We start from the raw sequence: 19,474 nt of genomic DNA, 5'->3' as shown, positions 1-19,474 counted from the left end.
TGTGTCAGAAAGTGAGAGTGTGTTCGCACACGCTACTGGTTTTTGTTGGACTTGGGCCAACTTAGTTGGACTTAGTTGCCAAAAAAATTTGAATGTGTAGCAGAACTAATATATAAGTAGAATATGATATAAATTAAAAACAATAATATCCCAAATTTATCTCTAAAAAATTTTTATCATTAAATTAGCCCTTAATTTTTAATCACTAAATTAATCTCTAACATTTTATTTGTTAGACAAATCAATCAATAAGTCTAATTTTGATAAAAAAAAAATTGACAAATCAATCTCTATTATTTAATAAAGACATAACAGTTTCTAAAACTTTTAGAATAATTTTTTTTATATTAATAAAAAATATGATATAAAGATTTAATTTGTCTAATAAAATAAAAATTAAAAAATTACTATTAGTCAATTAAAAGTGATAGTGCTAGTAAGAATGTATCTTAGAATTATTAAATAATTTTGTTAAGATTTAGAAAAAAAAATCTTATCAACATATGTAAAGATATATTTAAAGAATACCATCAAAAGATATTTTACTAAAAAATATTAAAAATTTTAAAAGAACATTATATTCTTAAAATATTATTAGAAGTTTACTAAATTCTTAAAAATATTATAATATTTTGTTATAATCAAGATAACAAAATATTAAGAGAATGTTTAATGTTAGTTTTAATTTTTAATTTTATTTTGAGTTTTATAAGATGACACATAAATATTTGTGAGGCCATATATTATAAATAATAATTTAAAATTAAAAATAAAATTTATTTTTTCAATGTTTAGTCTTAGTTCAATTAAAATTTATATTATTTTTAATTATTTTATCAATATAATTATATTAATAAAAAAATTTTATTAGTTCTCTATTAAAATAATATTATATTTTAAAAATAATATTTGTTTTATTTCATAAATCAACTTCAATACAAATTTTAATTTTAAATTAATTTACTTTTTTAAAATATTAAAAATAATATTTTAAAAATACTCTATTGCAGATATTCTAAAGATGGTCCATGACTCCATGTGAACTTGAGTTCAAGATATATTATAAGCAGCTCTAGACAAGTTCAAATTTCAAACGGTAGGCACAATCCATTCAAAACTCCCAAAAGAAAGACCTGTAACTCCCCCAATGAACAGTTATAGTCAAATGAGATATCATAAATGAATTTTCTCAAGAAGCGTGGTAAAAATTAGAAAGGAATTAATTCGATCATTACATATATGATACAATATAAATAGTAATTTGCATTGTAATAAGCAATAACAATGCTATGCTGATATACTGCTGTAAAGTTTTCATCCTCTTTTATGTTTCTACCAAATAAAAAACAACCAAAAAATTACAAATAATAGCAATTAAAACAAGATATTTATGTAAAACCCCTGGCTGGAAACAACCACCAGCACCAGCACCAACACCGACCACTCCACCGAAATCAAAAGGAGGCATGGACCACAAAGAAGAGAACCCTAATCTATAGCATTGGGGCCAGCACAAGCCTTCAAAACAGGGCTCCAAATCCACTGCACAAGGAACTTCCTCCCATTCCTCCCATTCAAATTGAATGTTTTCCCTTCCCTATCCTTCATCACCTGCCCAATGTACCCTCCCCCACCTCCGCTGCCGTACAGCCCTTCACACAGATCCCCAATTTCCGTCGGCGCCGTCGGATCCTCCCCGGCGTACCACGCATTCACCAGCGGGTTCGACGAAAGCTCTGCCAACTCGTGCCCTAAAAAACACCAACATTAGAGCATAATTAACTCAATTCTTCAAATATTAAATTTTAAATCTTAAATTCTAAATTTAAAAATTTAATAGCATAAAAATAAAGTATCGCTAATATTAATAAAAATTGCAGCCTAATGTTTCTCATTTAATAATTTAAGAACTACATTAGCAGTGACATTGTGTATCATAAGCTGAAATTGATAACATACTAGAGTAATCAACTTAGTTAACAGAATTGGTTATAACTGAATAACAGAATTTGTAACAAAATTCAATAGAGGTTTATTAATGTTTACCTATCACACTAATCATGCCGTCGATGCCAACGTCTCTGTTCGGCGGTGAGAGCTCCCCCGGGCCTCCGCCAGCCATGTACGCCGGCACGGCGAAGGGGTAGGCGCAGACCTCGGGGCACTGGCGGCCGGAATTCCCGATCCAAGCATAGGGGAGCGTGTAACCGACCATGGAGGGGAACGTGAAGTAGTGGAAGCCGCAGACGGCGCGGCAATAGTCCTCCATAGTGACGTCGCCGGCGGTGAGGACTAGGTAGATCCCGTTGCGGTGGTCGACGGGGAATGGCTTGGACCTGACGGCAGTGGCGATGACCTGCTGTACGGATAGGCGCGTGAGTGCGTTGCCGTGGGAGTAGCGCGTGTCGGCGTACTCGCCGGCGATAGAGACGGATCGAGAAATGTTGGCGCCGGTCTGGTCAGTGTAGAGGGAAACGGTGCGCCACCAGTCGGCGACGGAAGGTGAGGCGGCGCGTGAATCGGAAATGGAATGAAGGAAGTCCTTGATTGTGAGCTTGTGGTCTTGCGACCACTTACCGTACCAGATTAGGTAGATGTTGATCGGAGAAGAAAGCACCGGGCCCATGTGGTATTTCAAGTTCACCAAATCCGATGAGCCCTCGAAACGTTTCGATGAGGAAAGTGGGACTCTTGGGTTGAAGAATGATGGGTTGGTTTGCAGGGTTTGGAATTGTTGCTCTTGTTGTTGGTCATTGTTTGGTGTGGCTGAGGCTCTGCATTGGGGAAGGAGAGCGTGGAGGAGCGACAAAATGGTAACTAAAAGAAGATATTTCGGGAAGTGAGACATGGTTGGTGGTGGTGGTGGTGAAGGAGGAGGGAGTGAGTGGAGAGTGAGAGAGATTATATATATAATGGTAAGTGTTGGGGTTTGTGAATGTAGAGGTTGATGGGCTGGAGACAGCTGCCATGTGGTGTGGGGGCATACTTTACCCCTCTTAAAAAATCTACCTAATGCTGCTAATCAAAATATCTATCTTTTATCTTCCATCTTTACTTTACTATTGTTTCATTTTTATTTTTTTCAACTTTCTCTTACTTTCTTGGACCGAGAATCATGGACTTCTAAACTCTTTTTTGGTTGAGTGTTGACTTACCGTTTTGTTGCTGCTGCAATTTAATTATTTACTCCCACTTTACTTATACTTGCCACTCTCTGGCACTGTGGCTTGGCTCACATGCACTAGAGACTACAGAGTAGAGACCCTGGATAAAATAAGTTATATTATATATAATCTCGTTGGTTTACATGAAGATAATTTAACTGTCGTTGATATACATGGAATAGAATATTTCTGTATTTTTTTTTATCTTTTATCAATTATTAGATTGGATATAAAATTTATTTTACATTAACCTCACCTCGTACTTAATGGTATGAAAAATAGTTCTCTTCCCTTAATAATTCCAGAAAAAAATAAATAAAAATAACATAATTTGTTTTACAAAAATGCCTTACATTACATTACATTTTTGTTTTGTTTTATTTGCTTTTCTGAGCTGGATGCCGTGTCATTTAATTTGTTACTGGTGTTACGTATTCGGTGAAAGTGGCCAAGTGGGAAGGGAATGTGAATTTGGTGGCAGAAGAAGATGGCATTGCAGAGCCCATGTTGGGTCATAATTGGGACGTGAGAAAAGAGACAGTATAAATAAGGTACATGAAAAAAAGCAATGAGGTGGTGGTGGTAGTGGAGAGCTAAAATGTTGCAGAATTTGATAGCACCACCAAAACAAAGGGTGTGAAACAGTGAAAATATGTCAAGCACATGGTCCCAGGGTTTGTGATTAGAGGTTTTCCAGTTCGGTTTTTCTGTTGTTCGGACGATGCCTTTGACAGTTATGCTTCTGTCTGGCTTTGAGTGTTTTCCGGTGACATAACAGTTTTTTTTTCTTTCCTTATTTGTTGGGCTCTTGATGTGGAATGTTAAATTCCATGCTTGTGTAAATTCATCGGAATCTGTTAGCTCAGTTTTCTTGGTTCTCGTCTTCTTGAAGAACCAAATTTTAATTTCTGGTTGTTTCCTTTGTATTGGTTTTTAAATTAAGTTCCTCAATTGTATAGTGATAATTGGATTGGAAAATAGTTATGTGCGCATCAATCAAATTAATTATCATGTATTTGTATATAAATACATATGTTGATTAATTTATTTTTAATATATATTTTATATTAATATCTAATTTAGTAACTAACAGATTTAGGTATGATATGATATTTGTATACAAAGCATTATTAGCTAAACATTATTTAGATTTTAGACTACTAATTAATCTCGTAGGCACTAATAAGACCATAAGTTGTTGTCACTCCAGCTACACTAAATTGTTTGGACATCTTCGGTGCATTAGCCATCAGAATTGAAGAACAAGATGTTAGAAAGAAATGATTATTAGCATGAACCCAAATGTGAGTGTCATGCTAAGACTCGAGAAAAGAAATAGGGTGTCATGAGTCATGAGGTGGGGTTGCTGAGATAGCTAAGTTTCCAAGAGGAGCCGACAACTTTTTGTCTCTCATGAGATTGCAACTTGCCTTTCCCCTCAATGCATTCCATGCAAGGAGAGTAACGCATCCTAATTTCTTTAAATCGTTTGATGTAGAAGGCTGTCTTTTATAGTTTTGCTTCATGTTCTTGAGTTCATCTTATCTATCGACTATCTCATCCAAACGGTTCTTTCTGTGTCTAGACTCAATTAAAATACTCCTCCCATTCCCTTTTGCCTCAATTGGTAAATTTTCATGATAGAAGTGCCATAAATATTAAGCGTGCGTGTTTGCATTCTTATATATCTTTTCAACAAGATAAGAGATACACAATTATATACGTTTGTTATGGATACAATGAACAAAAATATTAAAAATTATTTTATCAAAAATATTATCTGCACACAATAAATTAAATTAGTTATCAAATAATTTATTCTATATTTATTTATAACTATATATGTTATTTTATTTATTTTAATGTGATTTTTTGTGTAAATATAATATATTTATTGTTTTATATTTTTCAAAATGTAAAGACAAAATAAACGTGATACGTTGTAGTACAAATGACATCTAGGTTTCCCCATCTCCAAAGAGGTTCTTACATCGAACTTCTCTTGTGTTACAAATGTAAAGACAAAACTTGGAAACAGATCAGAAAATCTTTACAATATCCCATCTCTGGTTCTGTTCTAGTGACCGAGTCACTCGTAGTTCAACAAAGATAATAATATTTATTTTTTCTTTTGGTCTTGTTTTATATTTTTGTCAAACGAGATACATAAATAGTATTTGATTTTTTTTCACTATTTTTATTGTCTTTGCTTCTCAGTTCTCCTAGATAGATAAGCACAAAACATTGCCTTGAAATCAAGGTTATATGAGAATTGGATTGGTCATTAAACTGTTTTAGTTACTAAGTCTAATCCGTTTAATTTTAATTTAATCGAAAAAATCGTTTTAGAATAAAATAATAAATAAATAAATGATAGAATAGTTCTCATCAACATATATAATAAAAAATAATTAATGAAACATCAACACAATAAAAAATATAGAATAGATATTTATTATTATAATATAAAATTACAGAATATGTTTATTTAATAGTTAATACATTGATAGTATTAAATATTTTTCAAACAACCAATCAAATGTGTTTTTAGATGATGGTAAAAATTCATAAATTGAGTCATATAAGCCAATTTTAAAAAGATAGCACAAAGAAATTAAATCTTATGAGATTAATTAATATCAAACAAAAAACCGCAGTACATATAATCATATAATCACTGATGATCAGCATAACTTGGAAACATGTTATGCATTCTCTTTCTTTCTTCATAGATATAAGTAACAATTATAAGGGATGGAAAACAAAAAAACTAACCAAGTCAAAAACATTGGCCCTAAAATTTAAAGCAAATACCTCTAGAATACATTGAGAAAGAATTATAATATACACAATTCCTGCCATAAGCTTTCATAAGGAAAAAGTATTTGTATAAATTCAAAAATAGCAGTTCTTATCAACACAATCAACAACAGCAGCATCATAACGTGCCAGAAATCAAATAAATCATCAATAAAAATTGAAAAAACAACAACAAATAATTAACAAAAACTCTGAAATCAATAAATCATCAACAAAAAATTCAAAACAGCGTCGTTTAAGAAGAACCGGTCGGTTCTCAGTCTGGTCTAACTGACCGATTTTCGACCGGTTCAACGATTTTTGGCCAGTTCTTTCTTAGACGGGTTTAGGCATGAGACCGGACTGTTAGCATCGTCGATTCTAGGTTAGACCGATTTGACCGACCAATCTGGTCTAGTTTTCAGAACCATACTTAAAACACAAATTTATTTAATTAAAAAATGATATAAAAATAGATAAAATTTTAGAATAACGAAAATAGAGAAAGAAAAAAATCTTTTTTAATCCTACTTAACAAAATTTAGATTGTAAGAAAAATTCTGGTATTTTCGATTCTTTATGTATTTTTTATTGAATAATGGCAAAAGATAATACTACATATATACAACAATGAATATCTTTATAAATCTGTTATAATAATAAAATCAGTGAAAAGATTCTATTAATTTGCAAGGTGATGAGTCACCATAACTAACTTATTTTCTAGAAGAAATACTGGTAAGATATAAGAAATAAAAAAAATTATGATGCAATAGATTAACTCATTTGTTGAGTGGCTTATTTGAAATCCTTTTGCTGGAGTCATGGGTTGATAAAGATGGTTGATTTAATACATCTCCACAAGCTGGAGGGTAAAAAATGTCCAAAACACTAAACTTACAAATATTAAGATGAAAAAGATGAAGAGATAGAAAATTAGTAAGAATGTCAACTAGCCTGAAGAAGAAATAAGAAGTTTCATTCATCAACTTCTAAATGTTTGGTATATTCATGAAATACGGGATTACCCTTAATATGAAAGGCGCTTTAATTATCATAGTAGAGAACTGGGGCTGATCAATGCTGATGGAAAGAAATTATAATATGTTTAGCAACGGTTGAAGTTCAGATGTAGTGTTAGCAAGGGCATGATATTCAATTTCCGTAGAAGAACGGGCAATGGTGCTTTGTTTTTTGGTCTTCCAAAAAATCAAAGACTCGCCCAAAAAGAAGCAATATGTCACGGCCTTGGACACACTCCAACGCTACCGTGCCGGCACTCGGACTTACTCAACCTCTTGAGCTAAGACCAAGTCAGCCTAACCCTCAATACTTAGCAAGAAAGCTAAGAATACAAGAGAACACAAGAGAAAGGAAGCTTTGGTGGAAGAACACTTTATTGCTCAAGTGTGGTTACAAATGATTCACACACACCCAAACTCTAACTCTTACCCCTATTTATAGCCATCCATCTCCTTAATGGATGGTTAGGATTAAATCTAATCAACGGTCCAGATTAATCATCCAGAACCTTCTTTACAAATATCTATCCTACCACAACTCTCTAAATGTTTCTAGATTATTCCATACCACTCTTTATACTTCTATATACATCTACACTCTTCTAGAATACTCTATGACCTTCCAGAGTCTTCTAGAACTTTCTAGGGTATTCCGGGACCTTCTAGGACATTCTAGAACGTTCCGGAACCATCTAGAGTATTCTCAAACACTCCAGAAAACTATACAAACACTGTTAAATCTAACCTTTTAAAATTTACCGTGACATTCTCCCCCACCTAATGCGTAGACGTCCTCGTCGCGTTCTGTTCATGATAGCGCTCTAGGTGTTCTTGGAATTGCCACAGATCTTTGTGAGTTTTCCAGCTAGCTTCGGTTATCGGGAGCCTTTTCCACTTGATCAAGTATTGGATACTTGGTGGTACCCCTCTTCGTCGTACGATGCGATTAGCTAAGATCTCTTCGATTTCTTTATCGAAGGATCTAATTACCACCAGCGGAGCGCGACTTGAGTCACCTCTACTCGGTTCGTCTTGGTCTCCATGATATGGTTTAAGCATACTCACAATCTCGAATGGGCTCTTCCCTGTAGACTCACTCCTTTGCAGATTGTATGAGAATTGAGCAATGTCTAGGAGTTTTGTCCAATCCTTCTGATTAGCGCTTACAAAATGCCTCAAGTAACACTCAAGTAAGGCATTCACTCTCTCAGTCTGCCCATCGGTTTGAGGATGGAAGCTTGTTGAGAAATGAAGCTCTGACCCAAGGAGTTTGAACAGCTCTGTCCATAGTCGTCCTGTGAAGCATGGATCTCGATCACTAATGATGCTCTTAGGCAATCCCCAGTACTTCACCACATTCTTGAAGAATAGTCGTGCTACTTCCTCAGCAGTGCAGTCAGTAGGGGCAGGTATAAAGGTAGCATACTTCAAAAATCGATCCACTACCACGAGAATAGATCCAAACCCCTCGGACTTCGGTAAGGCAGAGATGAAATCTAGAGAGACACTTTCCCACGGTCGCTCTGAGGGAGGCAGAGTTTCCAACAACCCGCTTTGTGTCTTGTTTTCAATCTTATCTTGTTGGCACACAAGACAAGTCTTCACATAACTCTCCACTTCATCTCTCATTTGAGGCCAATAATAAGAAGATTCAATGAGTACCAAGGTCCTTCGCTGACCTTGGTGACCAGCCCACTTGGTGTCGTGGCATTCCCTCACTAATTTTCTTCTTAGATTTTCCCATTTAGGGATGTATAGTCTTCTCCCTTTAGTGTAGAGAAGGTCGTTTTCTAACCAAAATCTTTTGGTCTTACCTTCTCTAGCCAACTCCACCAACTTCTTGGCTAATGGATCGTGATGCAACCCTTCCTTGATGATATGCATAATATCTCCTTCAACCATAGAAATGGCTGCTAACTCAGCCTTGCGACTCAGCACATCTGCTACCACATTAGTCTTGCCTGACTTGTATTCGAATTCAAAATCAAACTCAGCCAAGAAGTCTTGCCACCTAGCTTGTTTGGGGCTTAACTTCTTTTGAGTTTGGAAGTAGCTTGTAGCCACATTGTCTGTCTTGACGATGAAGTGTGAACCAAGCAAGTAGTGACGCCAAGTTCTCAGACAATGCATGCACCACCGCGGTCATCTTCTTCTCTTGGATAGTGTATCGCTTCTCTGTATCATTCAACTTGCGACTCTCAAAGGCAATAGGATATCCTTCTTGTATCAGAACTCCTCCAATAGCGTAGTCAGAAGCAACAGTGTGGACTTCAAACACCTTTGAGTAGTTGGGTAGTACTAGTACTGGTCCTTCTGTGATAGCAGCCTTCAACTCATCAAAAGCCTTTTGACACTCCTTTGACCATTCCCAAGAGTGGTTCTTCTTGAGAAGATCAGTTAATGGTGCAGCCTTGGCAGAGTATCCCTTGATAAACCTCCGATAGTAATTAGCCAACCCAAGGAATAACCTCAATTCAGATACCTTGTTTGGAGGTTCCCACTCTTTGATAGCCTTCACTTTTTCTTGATCCATGCAGAGAGTTCCATCTTTAATGATGTGTCCCAAGAAGTGGACTTCGTCCCTTGCAAAGGAACACTTTTCCTTCTTCACATATAGGTTATTCTCTCGCAAGATCTTGAACACGGTTCGTAAGTGTTCTACATGTTCCTCCAAAGTATTGCTATAGACAACAATGTCATCCAAGTAGACCACTACAAACCGATCAAGGTAAGGTCGAAAAATCTTGTTCATCAAGGTACAGAAGGTCGTAGGAGCATTGGTCAAGCCAAAAGGCATCACCAACCACTCATACGATCTATACCTCGTGACACACGTGGTCTTAGGTTCATCACCATCGGCAATTCTCACTTGGTGATATCCTGACCTCAAATTTAGCTTTGAGAACTACTTAGCTCTACCAAGTTGATCAAACAAATCGGCTATCAAAGGAATGGGGTATTTGTTCTTGATGGTTACCTTGTTAAGTGCTCGATAGTCAATGCATAGTCTCAATGAACCATCATGCTTCTTTTGGAACAAGACTGGTGCGCCATAAGGTGCCTTCGATGGACGGATGAACCCAGCATCTAGCAAATCCTTGAGTTGCTTCTTCAACTCATCGAGTTCTAGCGGTGCCATCCTATAAGGTGTTGAGGCGGGCGGCTTTTCTCCTAACTCCAATTCAATCTTGTGGTCCACCTTCCTCCTAGGTGGTAGTTGTTTTAGCAACTCGGGAGGCATCACATCCTTATTTTCTTCAAGGACTTCCTTGATTTTGGGAGGAACGTCTTCTCTTTCGGATGTTGACTCCTCTTGTAATAGAGCCAAATATGTAGTCTCTCCCTTCTTGAACCCTTTCTTGAGTTGCATGGCAGACAGTATCGGTGGTCCTCCAACTTTAGAGACTGTAGGGACCATGCATGGAGACCCTTTCTCCATGACGCATACTACGTCGTAGTATGGCATAGGTATTATATTTACTTTTCTTTGCAAATCGAGTCCGATGACTATTTTAAAATCGTCCATGGGTGCTACTGAGAAATCCACAAGTCCCTTCCAAGAACCAAGAGTCATCTCAACCCCTTTTGCTACTCCCTTAAGGGGTTCACCCTTGGTATTCACGGGTTTGAACCAGCCATTCTTTTCGGTGATCTTCAACCCAAGCCTCTTTGCTTCATCAGGCGTGATGAAGTTGTGTATAGCACCAGTGTCGATCATAGCCATAACGGGTTTTCATTGATAAAGGCTTTGACATACATCAAGCCTTTCTTTTCTGTAGTGCTTGCCTCTTTGCCCTTCACAGCATTCATGTGTTGGATAGATCCAACACACTCAGTTACTTGAGTTTGAGCTTCTCGTTCCTTGGCGATAGATGCCAAAGTCCCTAGCTTGGGACAATCCTTCATTTGGTGTGGTCCCTTGCACACGAAGCATCCTCCTTTGGGCACGAAAGCCTTTTTCTTTTCTTCGTACTCTTTCTTTGAAGAGTATTTTCCTTCCTTATTGGTTGAGAAACTCTTTCCCTTGTCTCCCCCACCTTTAGTAGAACTAGGCTTGGAGGATGACTTGGGTTTAGAGTCTCCCCTATGATACTCAATGAGTGATTCGGCCACCACGATGGCCTCATCGACATCCTTAACATTCCTTCTTTGTAGTTCTTGCTTTGCCCAAGGTTGAAGTCTATCAATGAAGAAGAACAATGCATCCTCTTATGCTAAGTTGGGGATTTGAAGTGTGAGAGTAGTGAACTCCTTTACGTAGTCGCTAATCGTACTCTTGTGCTTCAACTCCCTCAACTTCTTCCTTGCTTCATAAACCACATTCTCAGGGAAGAATTGTCTTTTCAACCCCCTTTTGAAATCTTCCCATGTGGCTATGTTGCAAGTACCCTTTTTCATATCTACGCACTTTCTCCTCCACCACAAAGTAGCATTATCAGAAAGGTAGAGAGCTGCAGTGCGTACCTTTATTGCTTCTTCGACTACCCCTTGACCTTCGAAGTACCTCTCCATTTGCCATATGAAGTCCTCCACCTCGCGAGCGTCCCTTTACGCCCTTGAACTCTTTTGGCTTGGGGAGATCAATCTTTGTCGTCTCCCTTATAATGGTTGGTCGAGATTTTGCCTCCTCGAACCAAACTCGAACTTCCTCAAATAGCTTTAAGGAATTCTCAAGCTTCTCTTCGATTTGGAGCATGCTTTCTTTGAAAGCATCTAGTTCTCCTAACACGTGAGCCTCGAGCGTCTCCTTATCATGTTCTATCCTTTGGAAACGCTCATCCATAGAGGATAGAACATTCTCCAACACAGAAACTCTCTCTTCTAGGAAGTTAGAGCCCTTACCTCTAGGCTCACTTGAAGAACGGACCTTCTTGCCTCCTTGTTGAGAAGGAATAGCATTCCTTCCCCTTTGAGACTCAATATGCTCCATGGTGATACTAGAAGCCATACCCACAAATCACTTGTGCTCCCTCTCAAACCTGGCTCTGATACCAAATTGTCACGGCCTTGGACACACTCCAACGTTACCGTGCCGGCACTCGGACTTACTCAACCTCTTGAGCTAAGATCAAGTCAGCCTAACCCTCAATACTTAGCAAGAAAGCTAAGAATACAAGAGAACACAAGAGAAAGGAAGCTTTGGTGGAAGAACACTTTATTGCTCAAGTGTGGTTACAAATGATTCACATACACCCAAACTCTAACTCTTACCCCTATTTATAGCCATCCACCTCCTCAATGGATGGTTAGGATTAAATCTAATCAACGGTCCAGATTAATCATCCAGAACCTTCTTAACAAATATCTATCCTACCACAACTCTTTAAATGTTTCTAGATTATTCTATACCACTCTTTATACTTCTATATACATCTACACTCTTCTAGAATACTCTATGACCTTCCAGAGTCTTCTAGAACCTTCTAGGGTATTCTGGGACCTTCTAGGACATTCTAGAATGTTCCGGAACCATCTAGAGTATTCTCAAACACTCCAGAAAACTATACAAACACTGTTAAATCTAACCTTCTAAAATTTACCGTGACAAATATCTAGTTAATGAATGTTGGATATCAGGGCATCCAACCCAATCAAAGTCGCTGAATCAAAAAATCTGAAGTGCAGAATTTCTTAGAAAAAAAATGCTTTTGCCCATACTTCCTTCCAAATACCTCAGAATGCGAGTGCCAACTTGAAGGTGCGCTTGAATAGGAGAAGTCATAAACTGCTTTAACTGTTGTGTGGCATATATGATATCAGGTCAATTAGTGGTTAAATAAATAAGGCGTCTAACCAATCGACAATAAAGGAAGGGGTTAAATAGAAGGGAGCTACTATTTTGATACAATCTTGTAGCATTATCTATGGGAACCGAAGCCCACTTTGCACCCAATAAGCAAAAAGACTTCTAAAAGGTCTCAACAATATTTTTTCTAAGACAACGAAATTCCTTAGATTGATTGAGCAACTTCAATGTCTAAAAAATACTTTAAGGGATCCAAATATTTATTTTAAAATATTGGCAGCTAGCTTGTAAATAGAATTTTTAGTAAGAACTATATCATCAACATAAACTATAAGTATAGAAATTTCAGTACCAATGAACTTAATAAATAAGCTATAATCAGAAATAATATGTTAATATCCATGAGAAAGTAAAAGCTGAGTTTTCATACCATATGCAATTTGACTACTGTAAACCATACAAATGTGTGTAGAAATGTATTGTTCACATCTGATTCATGAATGTGCCAATGCTTAATACACGCTAAGGGAAGAACTAATATGATGATTGCAAGCTTTACAGCCAGAGAGAAGGTTTTCAAAAAATTAATATCTTTAATTTGTGTGAACCCTTTGCTATAAAACGTGTCTTATATCTATCAATTGAACCATTAAATTTACGTTTGATGTGCTAAATCTATTTACTTTCAATTGGTTTAATATAGTAGGGCAGTCAACAAGGGACTAAGTTTTGTTCATCTCAAAAGCAACAAGCTCGTTCTTCATTGTATTACACCAATAAGAGTGAATTTTGGCATCTTAAAATGACATGGGCTCAACCTTAGAATGAAGAGACAGAGTAAAACAACAATGAGAAAGAGGTAAAGTAGTGGCAAGAAGAGGTTAGGTATTTTCTTTATGTATTTCTTATTGAATGATGGCAAAAGATAGTGCTACTTATATAAAGCAGTGAGTATCTATATAAATCTGTGGGCAATTTACATAAATAAAATGAATGAAGGAAAGTGTTACGTAAATACAACAATAGGAAAAACTAGACGCAAATGCAACAAACCTCACTATATGTAATCCGCGACACCCTAACGCAGATTCCATTTACACGTAATCTGCTACACCCTATCGCGGATTACGTTCAGAAGCAAAAACATACCCTGTAGCGGTTTATGAAGAGAGAGGCCCATAGTGTATTCTGCGAGACCTTGTAGCGGATTATCAACGGCGTGGCACAATGGTACAAATTAATGAAAACCAGTATAACAGTAAGAAACCATAATGCAAAATATATCAAGGCATACAAATATAAAGTCATAAGTAACTAGTTCATAACCATCATACAAATATATGAAGCCATACAAAATATAATAGCCACAAGGCAGTAACACTAACACCAGAATACGTAAATTGTTACATGAGAAAATAAAATTCAAAAACTAAAAGCACAAACACAACAAATCCTACGAATTACCAACTACGGTGGAGCCTCTCTGGAGACAAGATCTACGCGTGTGCCCGGGCTGTTTGCAGAGGCCGCATCGCTTCGGTCGGTTAGGGTCGGCCTCATCCATGGTGTTCTGGATTCTAGTAGACCTCGGTTGCCCATCACGGTAACGCCTCAAGCTAGGATCCAGAATAATAGTCAGACCATCATAAGGTGGCCAAAGTCCCTCTGGAATTGGCAGCACAAAACCCATCTGGTACACCCTGAACACCTTCTGCATGGTGTAAACTTTGTCGACATAGATAGACCAGTCAAGCCGTGACTGGGCACAACATGCAATCGCATGGAAACATGGATAATGGAGAGCCTGAAAGTATCCATAGTCGCATGTACGATCCTAAAGGGAGACTCGGTACGTCCCAAGTGAAAAGCTCCCGGTCGGTGTCGTCTCGGCAACGGTTACTCAGACTGGTGTCTATCGAATAGGGTGACAGTGAAGCACCTGGAGTCTCTAATGTTGCGCTCCATCGCCTTCATAAAGGACTGGCAAAACTTGGCACCGCTAGCCAACTGAGCCTCTGCCGTTTGACCACGAATCACAAACAACTCCGCCAGCTGACCGTATGTGGACTTCACTAGGGCGGTAACCGGAACATTTCGTGTATCCTTCAGAATAGAAATAACACACTCAGATATATTGGTCGTCATGTGACCGAATCGTCTGCCACCATCCTGGTGCTAAGTCCACTTATCATAGTCTATTTTCTTCGCCCAATCACACATTGCCGGATTCTCAGTCCGCATTATATCAAACCAATAGTGAAACTCTGCCTCAATCTTCACATAAGTAGTGTTCACAAGCAAACACTTTGCATCCGTGCCCTTGAAACTGAGTGTGGAGTTAGCTGCAACATGCCGAATACAGAATGCTCGATACGCATGAGGGGGTAACCACCCACTGTTAGGTGACTCTAGTCCAGCCTTGATGCCGTTGTGCCTATCCGAGATGACCAGTATCCCTTGTTGCGGAGTCACATGTTGGCGCAGGTTGGTCAGGAAGAAAGACTACGACTCGGCATTTTCCCCCTCCACGAGACTGAAAGCAATAGGCAAGATGTTGGAGTTCCTATCTTGGGCGACGGCTAGTAGCAAAGTCCTGCCATACTTGCCATACAGATGAGTACCGTCTATGCTGACCAATGGCTTGCAATGTCAGAAGGCTTCAATACAAGGAGGAAATGTCCATGAAAGACAATGAAAGTAGACAGTGGAGTCGTCAACGTCATCACCGACTCGAACCGGAGACGTCTTCAGCAAGGCAACGGGCCCCTCCATGGTAGATTGCACACCAAGGATCAAATGAGGTAGCTCGGCATAGGACTCTTCCTAGTCCCCGTATATCTGTGCTAATGCCTTCTGTTTTACCAACCACGTCTTCCTGTAAGTTGGCCTGAACCCGTACGTTGCTTCGGTAGCTTCTTGCAACATCTTTATCGATACCGCCGCATTGGCTCGAACTAGAGGAAATATTTTTGCACAGATCACGTGATAATCAAGCTGTCGGTGGTCGCTTGATATCAATGTAGCCAAGCATGTGTGCGGTCCGTTGTACCATCGAACATCCCAGGTGCCCTTTCGCGTTCGAAGGTTGATGCGAATAATCCACGTGCAACCTTTGCCAAACTCCTTGCATCTCCCATGGTACTTAAGATGATCCGAATCCATCACTCTGTACTCAACACCACGGCGAATGTTGTACTTCTTTACACAAAGAACAACTTTCTCCTTACTTTGGAAAGATTGCCCAACTTGAAATTCAACTACAAAATTTTCCTCGTGCAAACCTTGACCCCCAAAGGTTGGAACTGACTCCGGATCTTGGCCGACGGCTTCCAAATTTAGGGTAGAATAGTGTGCAGGTTGCTCATTTGTGCCAGTACTTGACGGTGGTTGACATGTTGCTGGGTTTGTCGGAATATCATCATCGCTGTCCCCTCCAATGTCAGCAGGCTCTTCATCCGAATCATGCTCTAGCATCGCATTTTCAACCCGATCTGGTTTCCCCTCATGTCCAACATCTGGAGATGGACGGGCTAAGGTGAATACCCCAACTGGACCAGCTGGCCGATACTCCAGCTGGCCGATACTCCAACAAACACTCAGGTGCAACGACGGGCATCGAGGTAGAGGCACCACCCATCGTGTTCAACTGAGGGTTTGGCGCGGATGCCCTAGAACTATCGATGCCATGTTTTAGCTTCATAAACAACTCGTGTATCCTCACTTCTGGGAAACTCTGGTGACAATGAAATAACACCTGCATATCTTCATCTGATCATAACACAAATGTTTCATATTGCACGCTGGTTGACACAACCGCAATAGGAATCTTGTAGAACAGCTTCTTCACCTACTTTGTGCCACAAGCGCCTAACTTCTGCAATATACTGGTCTTCTGATCCAACAGTGTATTAGATGACCTTATGAAAACACTCAGTGGTTCTCTATCTGTAAACTTCACACCGTTGATGAAAAGATTTTTCGTATGGTGTAGAATTTCACAAATAAAATCTCGTTGCAAGTATAGTTCTAAACCAACAAACAATTCCTCAATCAAAAATTTGTTTGTCACAAGTACAAACCCCAATAAAAATAAATCGAAGTATTTAAACCTCGGGTCATCTCTCAAGGAATTACAGGGAAGTGTTCTTGTTATTGGTTATGGGATAAGTATTTTGGGGTTTTGAATAAAGGAACATGAAAGATAAATGGCAAGAAAGTAAATGAAACTCTAATGATAAAAAGGTCTTGGCAAAGGTTGATGGTTAAGGATCTTTATCCTTGTTACTTCCACAACATGATAATTGCAAGGATCAATCCCATTAAGTCATCCTCTAACAAGTAAAGGAAAGTCAAATGAGCTACACCAATCCTAGTCCACAAGTCCTAGCCACCTCACTAATTAACTTAGTGGAAGCTAGAGTCAATGGATACCAATTATCAACACTTGGACATTAGTAACTCAAGTTCACCTAAGTTACCATCCCAAGGCAAGAACACAAAAATCTACTCTAACATCCTTCCAAGCATTTTGTCAAACACTTGAAAGGCATAAAAGGAAGGCAAAATAAGATTGCAAGAAATATAAATCTACAACTACTAATTGTAAGAAATTAACAACAACAAAGCAATTCAACAATAAAAGAAATCAAACATAAATTGCATTAAAGAAAAATAGAAGAAACAAGAGTGCATCAACAATAAGATAAACAAATACAAAGAGTAAAATACTAAACTAGGAAAGCAAAGGTAAAGGAATAAGAAATTGAAAATGAAAAGTAAATCAAGGCATGAATTAAACCTAGATCTAAAGAAATCCTAACCTACATCTAACCTAATTCTAGAGAGAAGAGAGAGCTTCTCTCGCTAGAAACTAACTAAAACATGATGAAAACTAAACTAATTGCTTCCCCCCTTGACCCCTCTTGAATTCTGCATGTAATAGCGTCAGAAATGAGTTAGATTTGGGTCTGGGATGCTCAAAAATTGCCCCCATCATTTTTACTTTAATGAGGTCACGTGCGAGCTGCGACGCGTATGTATGGGTCACGCGTACGCGTCGATTGGCATTTTTACTTCCCACGTGTACGCGTCATGTCACGCGTACGCGTTGCCATGCGACTTTATATCCATGCGTGCACGTCTGTTATGCGTGCACGTCAGTTATGCGTGCACGTCAATGTGTGTACTCCAAATCCTTGATTTTCTATGATCTCTCCACTTTGCATGCTTTTCTCTTCACTCCTTTAATCCATTCCTAGCCTTTTCAACCTGAATTCACTAACAAACATATCAAGGCATCTAGTAGAATCAAAGGTGAATTAAAATTAGCAAATTAAAGGCCTAAAAAGCATGTTTTAACTCTTAAGCACAAATTAGGAGAAAATCATGAAATCATACCATTTCATTGAATAAATGTGAGAAAAGTCGATAAAATTCCCTAAATTAAGCACAAGATAAACCACAAAATTGGGGTTTATCAAATCTCCCAACACTTAAACCAAGCATGTCCTCATGCTAAAATCAAGAAAGAGACAAAGGGTATTAACATTTATTCAATGCAAACTACCTAAATGCAACATATCTAAATGCAATATATCTAAATGAATGCAACTACTCGGTCAAAATAAATCAACTTCCAAGAAAGCATATATGCACATGAGGGCTAAAGGTATTAAAAACCAAATCAAACCACAATTGAATTGAGCTATTAAAGATTTTATAAACTTGCAAGAAAAGTGAGGATTCTAGGTGAAAACATGTAATTGAGCAATCGAACCCTCACCGGATGTGTATCCGCTCTAGTCACTCAAGTGTATAGGGTCGATCCACTCAATTCTCCCCTAATCATGCTCTCTAAGATTTGTTTTTCATCTAACAATGAACACTTATTTCATGCATGCATAAAAATATCATGAGGACTTTCCATAGGTTGTAATGGGGCTAGGGTCAAGGTAGGATGCATATGGTCAAGTGGACTAGAATTTGAATCTTTGATTAACTTAAGCTTCCCACCTAACCTATATAATTTCAAAGTTAACCTAATTACCCATTCTTCACTTATTCACATACTCATGCATTCTCTTTTTGATCACCACACATATGCATTGATTATTATTAGACTTCACTTTGGGGTATTTTGTCCCCTTCTTATTGCTTTTCTTTTTTTTTTCTTTCTTTTTCTTTTTCTATTTTTTTCTTTTGATATATATTTTTATTTATTTTGTATATATATATATTTTTCTTTTTTTTTTTGCAATAAAGTATATACAAAATTATCAATGCATATGATTTTATATTCAATTAACACATGAGTGTGTACCCAATTCCCAATATTTTCAATAAAGATACAACACACACCTTTTTCTCAACCAATGTCCCAAGTTTTTCCACACTTGAATGATACACACACTCACTAGCCTAAGCTAATCAAAGATCCAAATGAAGGACATTTATTGTTTTTCGCTTTAAGGCTTGTAATGTGCTAAAATTAAGAACAAGTGGGTTAATCGTAAGCTCAAAGTTGGCTAACAATGGAAGATAAAGGGTAAGCTTTTTGGGTAAGTGAGCTAATTGAAACAATGGCCTCAATCATATAAATACATTCATACACAAAATAATGGACATAAAGAATCAAACAAATCAAATATTACAATCATAGAAAGAGAATAAGGCACACAAGAATGAAAATAAGTGGTTATATGATGTAACCACATAATTAGGCTCAAATCTCACATGCTTATGTG

At 37.7% G+C, this 19,474-nt stretch overlaps 1 protein-coding gene across 1 annotated transcript; it reads right to left on the bottom strand.

Moving 5' to 3' along the window:
• Window positions 1–1,184: 1,184 nt before the first annotated feature.
• On the bottom strand, window positions 1,185–3,167 carry LOC107618646 (protein EXORDIUM-like 5). The gene is made up of 2 exons (XM_016320762.3): window positions 2,047–3,167; window positions 1,185–1,751 (listed from the first exon to the last, which is right to left on the bottom strand). The coding sequence occupies exons 1-2, from the start codon at window positions 2,846–2,848 to the stop codon at window positions 1,489–1,491; spliced, it is 1,065 nt and encodes a 354-aa protein (XP_016176248.1). The 5' UTR covers window positions 2,849–3,167; the 3' UTR covers window positions 1,185–1,488.
• Between the last annotated feature and the right edge of the window lie 16,307 nt (window positions 3,168–19,474).

This window comes from Arachis ipaensis, chromosome B9, assembly GCF_059453495.1.
Source record: "Arachis ipaensis isolate K30076 ecotype BB chromosome B9, ASM5945349v1, whole genome shotgun sequence".
Classification (NCBI taxonomy): domain Eukaryota; kingdom Viridiplantae; phylum Streptophyta; class Magnoliopsida; order Fabales; family Fabaceae; genus Arachis; species Arachis ipaensis.
The sequence above is the reverse complement of the archived record's forward strand: the minus strand, read 5'-3'. Positions and strand labels throughout refer to the sequence as shown.